We start from the raw sequence: 16792 nt of genomic DNA on the forward strand, positions 1-16792 counted from the left end.
AGGTTTTCTATAATAGGTCATCTAAGCTTAAGTCATAAGAAATTGATTCTAGTTTATAACAATCACAGTTGAATGTGAAAAGAGTACTTGATTATGATTGATCATTTTCTTACAGCTTAATGGCCATTCTACAAGAAGCCATTAGTAATAAATCAGAAATCAGAAGCTAAAAATTGATCAATTCTTACACAGTCAAGTGTAAGAAGAATAATTGATTGGTCAATTTCTAGCTTCTGATTTGATTTATTACTTAATGGCTTATTGTAGAATGTGTATAAAACTTAAAACTTGGATAATGACTTAATGTAGACAGTCCATTTGTTGTATAAGTTGGCTATTAGCCAACTTCACCGATTAAAACTTAAACTTGTTCTAGGGTCGTAAGCCATAAGAAATTAATCCATTATAATCTATTATTGTTTCCATATTCAACTGTCAATTGATCAATTTCTTATAGCTTATAACTTGAGATTTTATTTTTGAATTATCGTGATAGGCAATGCTCGAAATGTCTATTTCTATAAAAGGATTTTCTGTGTTCACTATGGAATATAATGAACTCTATCTACAATTATATTTTATACAGAGACATCAAACCTTTCTCTGCCTGTTTTATTTTTTTTTTTTATATAAAATATTAAATGATACATATTTCTGTAACCAAATACTAAATAAATTAATTTTTGAAATCAAAACATATGTATTGTTAATATAAAATATGTTACTTATATGTATGTTATGTATATATTTTTAAAGTAATAATACAATTTTTGTCATTTGTAGAGGAAACGTCTATAAGTGTACGTCGAATTAAGATACTTTCTGTTAAAAACGATATCGAAATGGCGCCAGTACCTTTAGAGGGCCATCAAACTCCCGTTACAAATAATATACCACAGGAAGGTAATCGTGGTGGATCTATATCCTTGGGGATGCTTATAGATTTTATTATACAACGAACGTATCATGAACTCACTGTTCTTGCCGAACTGTACGTACAAAATAGAGAAATATCGACAAAAATGCTTCCATTCTTTACGATATTACGGTTTATTCTGTATCTCTTTGTTTAGGCTCCCTCGTAAAACAGACATGGAACGCAAAATTGAAATTTATAATTTTTCTGCTCGGACGAGACAGTTGTACGTCCGTTTATTGGCACTGGTAAAATGGGCAAATAGCGCATCTAAAGTGGATAAATCTACAGTATGCACATTTTTATACATTTTGTACCGCATAATTAAAAATTACAGTCTAATAATTTGTTCTTTTCAGCACATAATGGCGTTTTTAGATAAGCAATCATTGCTTTTTGTCGATACTGCGGATATGCTGGCGAGGATGGCTCGTGATACTTTGGTACACGCTAGACTTCCAAATTTCCATATTCCTGCAGCTGTAGAAGTACTTACCACTGGAACATACGGCAGATTACCAGCTTGTATTCGAGTAAGTATGCACGAAAAAAAAATATATATATATAAAAATATGATTTGAGAAATTATTGTATTTGAATAGGAGAGAATAGTGCCTCCAGATCCTATCACTCCTACAGAAAAGAGAAGTACATTGCAGAGATTGAATCAAGTCATTCAACATAGATTAGTCACTGGAAACTTGTTGCCACAGATGCGTAACTTAAAGGTAATTATATAAAAATAAGTAGAAATCAATAGAAATAATATAGGCTCTAATGAAGTAAATCAAATAAAAATAAAAAGCCTTTGAAATCCAATGCTGGATGTTGTTGGGATAATAATTTATTATGTATAATAATTAATTAATAAATAATATTAAATAATAATTAATAAATAATTAATTAAACGTTTAGACTCATGATTAGAATTCTCTTTAGCAATTATATTAACATCATAAGTAAAATATATACAAAATTGATTGTTGATTTGAGACAATTATACACAATTGAATCATTATCAATGTATTTAAGATTACAAAATTATCTATTCATCGTTATGTGAATAAGATATATGTGGATAAGATATATCTGAATGAAATATTCAACTCGTCACATGTGTGCAATAATATCTGTTAAATTTTCAAACACACTAAATAAAACTTAAATCAATGAAATAAAGATTGAAAATTAAACTAAAGGTAATTAAAATCAAAAACTTATATGACAATTAAAAGATAAGCATATCATGCGATGTTGATAGCAATCATGCTATCATGGATCTAATGAGATACATGTATGTATTAAACAATAACACAACAAGACACTCGATAAACTGAAGAAGAGGAGGAAGCATCAAGTCTTAGACTTGATTAAAGTAGCGTACAGGAATTAACAAGCTATGTAAATTTATCAAGTACTCAAGGATAAACTTCCAGGTTTGTCACATACAAATGTTTACAGAATCGATTGCAAGGATTGTGATGCATCTTACGTCAAACAAGCAGAATGTGAAAAGAATTAAGGATTATATTAATTGGAATATGTCGCAATATTCCGTAATTACTGAGCACAGACTGGAATTTGCACATAATTTTGAGACTGGATAATATAAAAATTCTAGATAGAGAAAGCTTTTTAAACAAACGACTAATATCTGAAATGATATTTATACATAAAAAAAGAGCTTAATGTACAGAGTGATACGGAATTTTTAGATCTCTTATACACTTTAATTTCTAAAACTTGATGTTTCCCCTTCTTTTTTACTTTATCAAGTGTCTTGTTATGATCCATGATAGCGTGCTGTCAATATTGCTTAATATGTTCATCTTTTAACTATCATGTAATTGCCATGTTTTGATTTAATTACCAATCTTCATTTCATCACTTAAATTTTATTATTTAGTATATTTGGAAATTTAATGGCCATTATTGGAAACATATAAATAGGATACGGTGTACAAGTATGAAATGACGATTTGAGAAACAGATGGCGCACCAATGCAGTGTGAAGTATAAAAATTTAACATTATACGCCATTTTATTGTACCATCAACAAGTGTCAAACGCGCAAAGTGATTTGATTGAAAAGTGTTTGCATAGTATTGTGTTACTATGTTTAATATGAAATATGAATTTGTACCAAATAAGGAGCATTCGCGGACAGAATTAATTTTTTGTTTTCATTTGAAGAAAACTGCTGCGGAATCATACCGCAGATTACTTGGAGAAGCTTATGGTGAACATGCTCCATCGCAAAAAACGTGTAAACGATGATTTCAGCATTTCAAAAGTGGAGATTTCGATGTTGCAGACAGGGAACACGGAAAACCGCCCAAAAAGTATGAAGACGTGGAATTGCAAGCATTGCTGGATGAAGATGATTCACAAACACAAAAACAACTCGCAGAGCAATTGAACGTTAGTCAACAAGCTGTTTCCGATCGCCTACGAGAGATGGGAAAGATTCAGAAAGTCGGCAGATGGGTGCCACATGAATTGAACGAGAGACAGATGGAAAGGCGCAAAAACACATGTGAAATTTTGCTCGAACGATACAGAAAAAAGTCATTCTTGCATCGTATCGTTACTGGGGATGAAAAGTGGATTTTTTTTGAGAATCCCAAGCGCAAAAAATCATGGGTAGATCCAGACGCACCATCCACATCGACTGCAAGACCGAATCGCTTTGGCAGGAAGACGATGCTCTGTGTTTGGTGGGACCAGAAGGTGTGGTCTATTATGAGCTATTGAAGCTTGGCGAAATGATTAATACCAAACGCTATCAACAACAATTGATCGATTTGAACCGTTCGCTTAAAAAACTAGAATACCAAAAGAGACAACATAAGGTCATTTTTCTCCATGACAATGCTCCATCACATACGGCAAAACCAGTTCGGGACACGTTGGAAGCACTCAGCTGAGAAGTTCTACCCCATGCGGCTTACTCACCAGACTTGGCTCCTTCCGATTACCATTTGTTTGCATCGATGGGTCACGCACTTGCTGAGCAGCGCTTTGTTTCGTACGAAGATGTGAAAAAATGGCTCGATGGTTCGCGACAAAAGGAGAAAATTTTTACTGGAGTGATATCCACAAATTGCTCGAAAGATGGGAAAAATGTGTAACTAGCAATGGAGCATTCTTTGAATAAATCTCTTTTTATCATTCTTCCGAATTTAATGTTTTTTTTTCTTTTGAGAAAAAAATCGTCATTTCATATTTGTACACCATATACGAGTTGAATGTTTCATTCAGATATATCTTATCCATAGTTTATATAATGAACGAATAAATAATTTTTGTAATCTTAAACACATTGTAATGATTCAATTGTGTATATTGTCTAACCAATTTTATATATATTTTACTTACGGTGTTAATATAATTGCTAAAGAGGATCCTAACATGAATCAAAACGTTTAAATAATTGTTATACAATAAATTATAATTGCAATAACATTCAGCTTTGGCTCTCAAAGGCTTTTTATTTTTATTTGATAAACAGAAATATAAATTTTGTTAAAAGATACACTATAAAAGATACACTATAATTACTTTGTAGAAGAAAAAATGCATAATTAAGTTTAATTTATTATTGATGTATAGATCGAGGCAGGAAGAGTTACGTTTCTTATTGAGCAAGAGTTTTCAGTATCTCTTACGGTTATGGGTGATGGGCCAACAGTTCCATGGAGACTATTAGAATTAGAAATTTTAGTTTCGGATAGAGAGACTGGAGATGGAAAAGCATTAGTACATCCTTTGCAAACTCGATATGTACACCAAGTATGTTCATGAATCAAAAAAATCAAGTTGATAACTTATACTTTCAGATGTTTAACGGATGTTAATTATTTTTTACAACAGGTTGTTCAATCGCGATTGGCTGAAAGTACTAATCCACTATCAGAAGTATATCATATCCTGCATTATTTTTGTCAATCATTACAATTAGAAGTTTTGTATTCTCAAACGTTAAGGCTGATTCGAGATAGATTGGACGATCATATTCATGTAGACGAATATACACCTGGCAAATGTCTTTCTATATCTTATTGGAGGTAAAAACTAATAATAATATTGCTTGTTACAACAACGATACAATTCCAAAATTGTCATTTTTTTAGTTGCAAAAAAAAATGGAAAAACCATTTAAAAATAACATTTTTTATTTCTTTACAATCAATTATTACATTAAAATTATATTTTAAATATATAAATATATTATAATAAATAATAATTATATTTTAATGATATTTTAAAATTAATCTATTACAAAAATTTTAATGAGCTAGAACATTGAAACATATTTTTTGAAAAATTTTATTTCTTTTGATTCGTTGTTGTAAATAAATGATATATATATGTATGCGTGCGTGCATGCGTGTGTAAAAGGTATTTTGCAAAAGAATTTTTAGATACGCATTTTTATATACGTATGATATTTATATTCATATATGAGATCTTTTTAGGGAATTAACGAGAAAGGATCCACGATCAGAGCTTGGATATAGATTAACTGTTCAAGTAGATCAACATGATCCTGCGAGGCCTCTCGCAGTTGTACATATTCCGTCGTTAGGCAGTAAGGTAAAATGATACATTTATATTTTTCAAACATGACGTTTTACATCGTGATAATATGTGATGCAGGAAAGTGAGATAGCACATAGAGCCATTAGGTCAGATCAATTGTCGATGGAATGTTTACTCGTGCACACGATCTACGTCCGAACCCGAAATCGTTTGTCCGAATTGAAACAAGAGCTACAAACAATGCTGAAAGACGTTGAATGTAAGTTAAGAATACTTTTTGTCTCTTTTATATTTGATTTTTTATATTTGAAAATGAAAAGATTAATTTAAATAATATTTTAGGTACTTTAGCGGGATCTCCAGCTATTTTATCAGTGCCTATATTGCAACCATGTTTACGTGCCGAGCTGCTATTGGTTACAGTTGACACTCATACTGGTATGCTACAGTGCCATGTCCCTCAATATGACGCACCACTTGTCCCAGAATTAACAATGGCCTTAAATGGGGATCATTCGCGTCTTCCGACGCTTATATCTGAATTGAGGTATTAATTATTACAATACTTTATGATTTTTCCTGGACATTTTCAGCATATTTAGAAATAAAATCGGTTGTGTTTTGATAGATTTTGGATAACACAGAGACGTTGTGAGAAAACATTGCAACATCTACCAGCTACCTCGCATGAACGTTTGCCCGTTTTGCATCATCCAGATCATCCTATGTCTAAGATTAGTCGGCATCGGATGTTCGTTCAATTGCACCGACATCCGACAGTCATATTGGTACATCTTTATTAATTTAAAAAACTATAATTATAATAATAATTTAAAATATATACTATTGGGTTGTCCGGAAAGTTCGTGCCGATTTTGAAGGAAAATTAAAACGCAGAAGATTTAAATTTTAGTATACATTTATTAAATTTAAATCTTTTGCGGCACGAACTTTCTGGACAACCCAATATTTTAGTTTATGCTACACATACACACGCGCACACACACAACACACACACACACACACACACACACAGAGAGAGAGAGAGAGAGACACACACAGACAGACTGATAAGTCTACATATGCTTTATTTTAGATTGTCGCATTCAAAGAGAAAGAAAGCTCACCATGTGAAATAGAATGCTCTTTCTATCTTGCTGTAGTGAAGCATAGTTCCATCGAAGATGATCCACACGATGATAGCATAGAAACGGAAATACCGAAAATGTATTTGAAAGTCCAAAGCCTTATTGAGTTTGATACTTTTGTGATTACTCACGGCCCATTTACAAGTGTTGATAGTGGTGAGTAGATGTATACAAGTTTTATTATATTTTGGAATAAGGATAAGTATGAGAAGTATACCAATACCTATCGTTTATTAAGTCACATATTTTATTTTTCTTTAATTTTTTATGATTAAATCTTTTTTTTAACACTACAGATTTTCCTTATTCTAGATATTAGATAAAATCAATAGCTAAAGATAATAAGATAAGAATAAAGATAATAACGATACTATGTTAGTGTTGTGTATCGGTGCATTAAATCGGTACATGGATAAGTGAATAATTTTTATAGCTATGCATATATTTGTACGTAAAGGAGGGATTGTGATAAGGGTCATCTTTTGCCTTTCTCCCTGAATTCAAATGAAACTAAAAGGAGAAATGTACCTTCATTTCTTGATATTCTAAATGATATTTTTGGCAAGTTTTTGAGACTGATAATTCCGGGAACATTATTTTAAAAAATCTTAGTCCTTGAAAAGTATCACATCCTTTATAAATTGTTCAAATGCAAAATGTAATAATTTATAAAGGATGAGATTTAGGCTCATGTTCTCCTGGAAATTATAACGGAAATTATAAATAGGAGGTACACACCTCCCCTCCTCTCCTCAACAGTTTCGTTTGAATTTAGAGAGATTAAAAATGGCTTTATCGCAACTGCTTTTGTTTACGATGTATTATTAGCATGATATATTATTAGCATGATCAGCATGGATGTATAAGTATGTAGGCAAAAGATAGGTTCGCATCGCGTGCCCCAACATGCTCCATAGTTTCTACTCATTTCAATGCTCTTGTTAAAATAAGAACTGTGGTAGAAGTATATTAAAGCATGTTCGAGCCATGCAAATAAACCTGATATATACTGTATTGTGTAATTGCTTGTAATATAATTTAAAACTATAATTCCTAATCTTATGTAACAATTTTAATTTTTTAATACTAATTAATTTGAACACTTCATTTTTCCTCTGCTAATGATATAAATATAAATATATTATATATTATACCATATGATTCTTATTTATATATTAAGTTCTATGCGAACACTTTGGGCTTTTCTTTAATTAATTAAAATCAGATTAACGTAATTATAATACAACTTTGCTTCCGCCGTTTTTTTTCCGAAATTCGAGGCTTTATTGTAAAAAACTGGTTATACATTTATGATTCAAAGTATTGTCTATCGCTGGCCACTACTTTCTCCCATCTTTCGGGTAGCGTACAAATCCCGCGTCGAAAAAACTGAGGCATCATCTTTTGAAGCTATCCACGAATCGATCCAATTTTTTACTTCTTCATAAGACCGGAAGTGCTGGTCAGCCAGGCCGTGTGCCATTGATCGAAACAAGTGATAGTCAGGAAGCAACGTCTGGAGAATACGGCGGGTGGGGAAGGACTTCCCATTTCACGTTTCCAAGTATGTCTTGACTACTTTCGCAACATGGGGTCGAGCATTGTCATGCTGCAAAATCACTTTATCGTGTCTCTCGTTGTATTGCGGCCGTTTGTCTTTCAATGCTCGGCTCAAACGCATCAATTGCATTCGATACCGATCGCCTGTGATTGTTTCAGTCGGTTTTAACAATTCATAATACACTACGCCGAGCTGGTCCCACCAAATGCAGAGCATGACCTTGGACGTCAAAATCACCGTTCTTGAAGCGTTGAAACCACTCACGACACGTTCTTTCACTAATAGCGGCCTCACCATAAGTATTTGAGAGCATTCGATGAGCCTCAGCCGCAGATTTCTTCATATTGAAGCAAAAAATTAAAACCTCCCGCAAATGACGAGAATTTGGCTCGTAAACTGACATTTTCAATCGAGAATAACTTTATGATGCAGACACAAATCGACTAATGTTTCTATGGGGTTATGTTGACAGATGCCCAAGTTTATTGTATGATGTCTATGATCTATTTATTTCGACCACTACTTACCGTTAAAGCCATCTATAGGAAAACGGCGGAAGCAAAGTTGCACACTAATACATGCGCGCGCGTACGCACGCATATACAACTGAAATCTGAATATTTCTTCATTTTTTTCCATTTCCATTAGAAAAAGAGAAACATTTAGTTTGCGAAACTAAAATAGAATTAGTAGTAATATATAATTAATATATAACATATAAATAACTGTCTTTATAATCAGGGCTGGACATGTATTTGAAATACTTTTATTTAAAACAAATTATTTGCAATACAAGTATATTTATTGTAGTATTTCAGCGGAGCACATGAAAGTATTACACATTTTGTATTTAAAATAGAAGATGTTTGTATTTTGTGATTCAAATAAATAAGATTAATTGTCAATCTTAGTTATTTGAAATATAAAATACAAAATACAATTACGTTATAAATATTGTTTTTCAAATAAAAATATTTCAGATACATGCTCAGCCCTATTTATAATTAACTTATCGAGTATACTGTATTAATTAATTGTAATTATATGTCAATGCTCTCGAATTAGATACATATAATATATTCTGCTTGAGAATGTTAAGATTAATCTTCTTACTAACTCTTACTAGTTACTAATATACTCATTTGTTCGTTATTAATATGCAATATAATAAAAACGGATAATATTAACATCTGGCATCATTCAGTGTGGTATCGGCATACTGCTCTGTTACTTTTAGGGGGATTAACGGGTGGATTTTTTAGGGAATAATGATCAAGATGGGGGGTGCATTACAGAAGTGGTGGAGACGTCTAACAACAAACGTAGAAGCACCGGGGTCGGAGGAAGGACAGATGCGGCAGGAACACCACAGAATAGAAGACCAAAGCATCCAGCTTACTTTATTCCGGAATTGGCACACGTTGTCGCTTTGTGCGACGAACGAATACCGTTCGTAACTCTGGCTCAAGAAGTAAGATTTTATTCTCTCATTGAGTTTTCCATATAGTATGTCGTTTGCTCATTTAGCAAAAAATATCTTGTATATGATAATGAATTCTTCCGTGTTATAAATTATTTTAATTTAATATTAATACGCAGCTTACTAGACGAGAGATAGCCCATCAGGGACTCCAAGTCGAGGCGAATGCCACGGCATTGGTACTCAAACTTGTTCAATTGCCTGCACCATCACCGAGCATAGCTACGAGCAGTGCTTGGCACGCTCTTCTCAAAAGACTTTTGAGTGTCTCGATTAGAGTTCAGGGCAAAGGCATGGCTAAAACTTGGACGGTGGAATTTGTATTTTATGGTAGTCCTCTCTCCAGCAGTCATCCCAAAGAACAAGGTTTTGATACTGTTTCTTCATACTAGAGTTTGTCCATTAATGCGTATATTTTTCATAATTTTACAATATAAAGTTAAGAATTTAACAGTGAGGTATTATTACAATTTCGCTAATAAGTCTTCTTTTTGTTAAATTTTAAAAAATATATATGTATTTGTGTGTGCGTGCGTGTGTGTATACATGCACATGTATACATATATGTAACATATAAAAATGTGTGAATGTTTCCATATTAATTTATAGTATAAGGCCGCAGCACAGACTTTTGCCTAACGCTGCATAACGCATAAGATATAAAGGAATTAACTAATCAGAGTATGAAATGAAAGATTCTAATTAGTTTATTTTCTTAGATTTTATGCATTATGCAGCGTTATGTAAAAGTCTATACTGCAATGTTTAAACTGAAATATGGCACACGTCGATTCCGAATAAAATCGGATCTTCTCTCATGAGCAAATAAAATACGTTGTGTGTTCTGCTTCCTTTAATAGTAGATATTAAGTGTAAATTTCGGATTTTACAGGTTTGCGTAGACCAGTCTACTTTCAATATGAAATGGGTACAGCCGATACCGTCTCCCGCACTGTAGATGTTTTATTAAACGATTGGGGACAGATAGTACATTTGTATTTGATTGTTCATGATTTAGCTGAATATTTCAAAATGGGTGCGTTACACATTGCACTGAAAAATCATTGCATTTTTGCATTGCATAAATTGTGTTCTATATAATTCGCCATACTACCTTCTTTATTTCAGAGAAATATAACTTACGCAATATGGTTAGCATTAAGTCTTATAGTTATAGCAAGCTGGTTCTTGCGTATGGTCCAAATCAAGGTGCAACTGTCACTATACAGTGGAGTACGAACGACAAGGCATTTAAGCTGGTATTTGGTAGGAGTAAGTTTTTCGCATCGATATCAATTTCGAACATTCGATCGATAGAAATGATGTAATAACGAATATTCCGCTTGTATTGTAGGTCCAACAAATACGGTGACCAATGCGCATTCTATAATGAAGGAACAACTAGAAGCTCATTTGAATAGATACACGAATTTGGCACAAATTATTCATATACTTAACGAAACGCTTCAGCCACTCACTTCGATTAGTAAATTACCATCAATCCCTCAGTTATGCGTGCATGCGGTAAGTGCACGCGCGTATCTGCCTTTTTTCGGTTCAGATTTACGGCTAAATTCCTCTCTACAGAGACCACGAGTGCCGGTACAAACGTTTACTATAATGCCACAATGTGTCACTTTAGTAAGGATAGCGTATCAAGGAATGTATTGTTTGGAATTACGTTTGCGCGGCGGGGGTTTGGTGAGCTTACGCGACGGTGCTTATAGTCGTTTCGACAGAAGTAACGTTGTCGATGAGTTCACACCTACGCAGGGCTTAAAAGTAAGATATACAAAAAAAAAGACTCGAATTGAATGCTTAAAGCGTTTGATAATCTCCTGATAAATGTATTTCTGTCATTACAGGCATTTTTGTCGAAATATGTCGACGAGAATGCGGTATACAGAAGGAGGTCTCAGTCGGAGGATGATAATCCACCGTCGCCTGTTACTATGGACAGCGATGGTGCTGGAGGCAACGTAAGCTTCTTAGGCCATCACAGGAGTGGGCCCCAATCGCCCGCCCAACAACGCGAAGGTCTGAGATTTCATCCACCGCTCACACCACCGTCTGGTAGTAATCCTCATACACCGGCCAGTCCTCATACAGCAAATATATCCCAGGTAAGTCCTAAGTATATCCATTCAACTAACTATAAGATAACAAATCTTTTTTTACATATTTGTTCTCCAAGGAAGGAATATTTTATTTATTACTTTGTTATCTTGAAATTTGTTTTTCTAGTTTTCGTTACAATAGAATTTTTTTTCTCAAAATTAATCTATCAGCATCTTAATGAGAAATTCGATTAATCTCAAACTTCTTTTTAGGCAAATCAACATCAAAGTTTCGGAAGTAGTCCTGCAACTTCATTTAATTTAGCATCTCCGCCATCGTTACCACCAAATACACCTAATATGTTACCACATCCATCTCCTGGATCTGGACTCGTTGCAAACAGTCCTTTAAATCCGATGCACGTTCCTAGTCCAGCTGGTCTCATGCCGACATCATCGCCTGGTCCTTGCAGTAATGTTCAAGTAGGGCATTCTCCTGCTGGTTCATTCATGCAAACAGGTATAAGTGACAAGAAATAAATTTTCATCGTTATATACTTTTATATTTATTATACTTTAGATTTATTTTCTATGCTTAGTTGATAGCACTAGTTCGAAAAGTATACACTGAAGCGTTTTCTATTTTGAAATGACGTTTTTTTTATTCAGTGCAACTGAACTCAATATACGAGTTCACTGAACTAATTAATATTAGATCAGAAGTTTTTTTTTATTCTTACATTAGATTACACTAGAATTCTCTTTTTCGCTTTCGCCAAATATCTGTAATATCGGCGTTAAGACACACAGTTATTAATCGATCACTTGAGCTGGCGGATGCTTCTTTTCCTGCTGGATTGCTAGCTGGATTAGAATTTTGCATTAGTTCAAATCAGTTCTTATAATACAATCCCCGTGTAGGAACAGAAAATAAACTTTTTATTTTTCAAAATTTTAATGATTTTTTAAATAAATGAATAATGATGGCCAATATGCATTCCGTATTGAAGGATCATCTAGAAGTTCATTTGAATAGATACAGAATTTAGTATAAATTATTCATATATTTAACGAAACGCTTTAGCCACTCATATTAAAAGATATTAGATTGTTAAATTACCATCAATTTCTCGGTTATGCGTGCATGATGCGGAAGTGTATCTACCTTTTTTCGGTTCAGATTACTGCTTTTTTTTATGAACTTAATAACTGGATCCTTCTCTTTATCTTAATTAAAAGTCTTTACACTTTTATGATATGTCACTCAGCATTATTAAGATCATTCGAAGATGCGAAAAAGTATCAAAATATTAAATTGCTAGTCAATTTAACTTGTGATATTACTTCGATAGTTTAGTAGCAGTTAGCGTTTCAAGACCGAACAATTATTTCGATGCGCTTTCAAAAGACTACATACGTAATATATAAATTCAATATATAAATTCACACAGAATTATACAAGCATTTAAGATCCAAGTAGACCTAAGTCATTGATTTCTATAGTTTGCTTTATACTTTTATTATGTTTGAAAAAAATGCAAGCTAAAAATGATGATAATTTTCAATTGAAATTGTAAGTTTATAGGGAATATCAAATGTTTGTCAGGAATATCAAAGCGAACAAAGCTATCTTTACAAGTTAATAATGATACGTCAATGTTTAGGTCATATCGATGGTAGTCCTTTTCCGGCTTCTCAAAGTATGGCTTCCCCGGCTGCCTCCAACTGGCCTGGATCTCCCAGTGTACCGAGACCTTCTCCCGCGAGACCTGGACAAAGCCCGAGTCATGCAGCATTGCATAGTCCGCAAGCCTCCGATCATAAGACCGGTAGTCACATCTCCAGGGTATTACCGCAGAGGTCCTGGGCGGGTGCCGTGCCGACACTTCTCACGCACGAAGCTCTAGAAATGCTTTGTTGTCCATCGAGTCATCCATCCGCCTTACCAGGTCCGGATATGTCTCCGCTTGAGAGATTTCTAGGCTGCGTCTATATGCGGAGACAGTTGCAACGCTTTATCCAGACGGAAGATTGCGTAAGTAAACTTGCGTACAAATCGTAATATAATTCAGGATTTCAGTCCTAATAAAACTTTACAATTAGGAAGAAACGTATTGTAAACTGTTTTGACGCTAAATTTGAGCGTCAGCATGAAAAAGCATCTTTATACTAAAGAATAATATAATAGAGGCAGCTATTTAGATTTTACTTGAAACTTATACTTTTAAGGTCTGTTTTTTATTCCTGTACTCTCTGAACTGGTGCACACGGTGGTGCATAAGTTGAAATTTACATTTCAACTTAGAGAGTACAGAAATAAAGGCTTATTGTGCACAGAACGCGTCAACGCGTAGCAAGAGACAACGCGATAACCAATTAAACTCTTCCAGATCAGATCAGAGTCTAATTAGCTATCGCGCGATTTCTTACCACGCATACCATACGTCCTATACGCAACAAGCCTGTAACGTTTTCGACTGTAGTGGGCATCACATAGTTTGCATCGATCTGGATTGGATAAAATTAATATTCTACTGTTGATTAATGTTATATATTTTATCAATATAGACTATCAATAGCTGCATTTAACAGAGAAAATTAATCAGTGAGCACTCTAATTCTTTAATATGATGGTTCTTACACTTAAATCCAGAGCAAAGATTGGTCAATTCTTCCTTCATCCGAGATCTTGGACTGATTTCTATCATCATGCTAAACACTTTAATCATGCTAATCATGCTAAAGACTTTAATATTCGTAACGTTTTTAGAGTTTATTTAAAAAAATTAGATCACTTATAGTTATTATATTTGATTTATATACAAGTTTTGTCTGTTGAGCATGATTGAGGTACTTTCTGTAGGGTACAACTTGTGTAATCAACTTTCGTGCTATTAATAAAATAAATACAAATAAAATATATTTTTTACATGCACATATGTATATATATGTGTGTGTATGTATATAATATATAAATTGTGTTATAGTTAACTGGTATCAATGCAGAACCCGGTGTGGTACATTTCAAATCTGAGAGCTTGCAATGCAGAGTTGGATTAAATCCTACGCATTTCCAATCTCTTCACATCAAGGTTCTTTCACTTCCAGAATATAAAGATCAATGGAGCGTAGAAGAGTTACAGGTAATTGAAGCAGACGCTTTATATATCCATGCGACGTGATTCACTTGAGAAAATAAAATAAATTTCAAATAAGAAAAAAACAAGTCAATAATATGAGCTGGTTAAGAATAAAAAGAGTTAATATACAGTATCCTTCAAGTTTGGGAACATCCTATAGGAAAATCATTACATGATAACGATCTATACATGTTTTTCATTTAAATACATCGTAAGATGTTTAAATGACGATAAATATTTTTATTTAGAACACTTATAAAAGCTTGTACATGCCGAAAATATGTCAAACAATCATCATAGCATCAAAGCGCTCAAAGTTGAATTTCGCGCTTTGGTCTATTATTTATATATTGTCACTTGTTTTGCAATATTGTACTTGCATGTTGTATATATCTACATTCACAGATTGTTTAATTGTAGTATTTAACGGTTTCTATAAAAATGACTCAAACTATTCAAATCGCAAGTTTATTTGAGATTCCGTAAAGTTGTAAAATGGCTCCGATGAATCAGATTTTGTATAAATCGCATTTTAATTAAAATTCCATATTTTAATAGTATGTTATTATAGATAACGTATGTATGTAGAGGAGTTCTTTGTAAGTTGGACATCTTTGTAGGTTGGATATCTTTGTAGGTTGGACACCCCTTGACATTTCGAATATTTGCAATGGAAACATTCCGACTATCATCGTCTCTAAAATACTAAACTTTACTTTTTACGTGATTTTGGAGCGAAAAGACGCGCCACAGATTTCTGTGCCAAACAAATTGTGAAAAAAAACATCGAAAAAAAAGTGAAAATTAATAATCCCATTTTTTACTAAGGTTATAAATTGAATAATTTTCATCGAAAATTTAAGGTGAATATATGTACTGTGCTCCATTTTTTATGTATTTTCATAATGTAGAGAATTCCGAACAAATCATGAATTTTTTTTTCAATGCACTTCTAAACGTCAACAATTTTATAGGTTGTACACCATAGGTGTATAGGTTTTTTTTCATTTTTCATGATACGACGCAATTGTTTATGATTTTTTGATGTTCGGAATTCTTATTAAGTGAAATAAAAAGTATTTTTATTGCATTTTAATGAAATTTTCGGTGATTTTTTTTCCAAATTGAGTTCAAAGTTAGGATTTTCGTGACCCAAAGCCATAGCGAACAACTGTTCTTATTTCATCGGAAAATGTTCTAAAAGAACGACAACAAAAGCGAATAGCTGCGAAAAATAAGAAAGAAGCGCTGAACAAAAAGTAACACCAAAAAAAAACGCATAATGACTATATAATTTGCTCAAAAAAAATGCCTGACAAACTCACCAAAAATAATTCCATAAAGTGCCGCATACATGCAATATAGTCGTTCACGCAAAATGTGCCGATTATGTGCGTTTACACATGCCCAAATTGCGATTCCGATATGGACTAATATCAATATGATGTCATTTCATTAAAATTTTCATTTTTTTATGTTCAAATCAACTGAGACCAATTAATAAATTGAAGAAATTTTATAAATTTTGTAAACATTGTATTTTTACTTGAGTTTTTAACGTTTTTTGGGGAGTGTCCAACCTACATTAAAAAATTTGTGGGGGTCGTTTTTGAACCTTTTTTTGAATTGGCTATAAAAAAAAATCCACTAAACCCAATGATCTTTTTGTTCACAATATAGTTATTAACCTCAGCTTTCAGACAGAGTCTTGATATCAATGATATGTTGATTCTCATCTGAGTTATGAGCAAAAATGCTAAGGATGTCCAACCTACAAAGAATTCCCCTATGCTTTTATTTCGTTTCTCAATTAAATAATTACTCACAAATCAAAATATATTGATTTTATTATATATTTTTCTTATAAATATATATATATATATGTTTATTACATAATATATATTTATTATATAATATCTATTATATTTATTCATTTTATATATATATA

General features: G+C 32.9%; 1 protein-coding gene across 4 annotated transcripts in view; it reads left to right on the top strand.

Moving 5' to 3' along the window:
* LOC108685885 (mediator of RNA polymerase II transcription subunit 14) overlaps positions 1-16792 on the top strand; it is a 24116-nt gene that overhangs the window by 4472 nt on the left and 2852 nt on the right. Inside the window, exons 2-22 of one of the 4 annotated variants that reach the window (XM_018190895.1) lie at positions 784-991; positions 1074-1206; positions 1276-1449; positions 1519-1644; positions 4529-4708; positions 4790-4983; positions 5395-5512; positions 5576-5717; positions 5801-6005; positions 6087-6246; positions 6555-6762; positions 9430-9638; positions 9767-10013; positions 10540-10683; positions 10776-10919; positions 11002-11171; positions 11235-11429; positions 11513-11770; positions 11978-12224; positions 13369-13739; positions 14692-14847. In XM_018190895.1, coding sequence (XP_018046384.1) covers positions 843-991; positions 1074-1206; positions 1276-1449; positions 1519-1644; positions 4529-4708; positions 4790-4983; positions 5395-5512; positions 5576-5717; positions 5801-6005; positions 6087-6246; positions 6555-6762; positions 9430-9638; positions 9767-10013; positions 10540-10683; positions 10776-10919; positions 11002-11171; positions 11235-11429; positions 11513-11770; positions 11978-12224; positions 13369-13739; positions 14692-14847 — 3930 coding nt within the window. In that variant the 5' untranslated portion in view covers positions 784-842. Of the gene's footprint in view, positions 1-783; positions 992-1073; positions 1207-1275; positions 1450-1518; positions 1645-4528; positions 4709-4789; positions 4984-5394; positions 5513-5575; positions 5718-5800; positions 6006-6086; positions 6247-6554; positions 6763-9429; positions 9639-9766; positions 10014-10539; positions 10684-10775; positions 10920-11001; positions 11430-11512; positions 11771-11977; positions 12225-13368; positions 13740-14691; positions 14848-16792 lie in introns of all 4 variants that reach the window. The other 3 variants (XM_018190896.1, XM_018190893.1, XM_018190894.1) reach the window with 3 other exon arrangements.

Source organism: Atta colombica, unplaced genomic scaffold (assembly GCF_001594045.1).
Source record: "Atta colombica isolate Treedump-2 unplaced genomic scaffold, Acol1.0 scaffold161, whole genome shotgun sequence".
NCBI classification, from domain to species: Eukaryota; Metazoa; Arthropoda; class Insecta; order Hymenoptera; family Formicidae; genus Atta; species Atta colombica.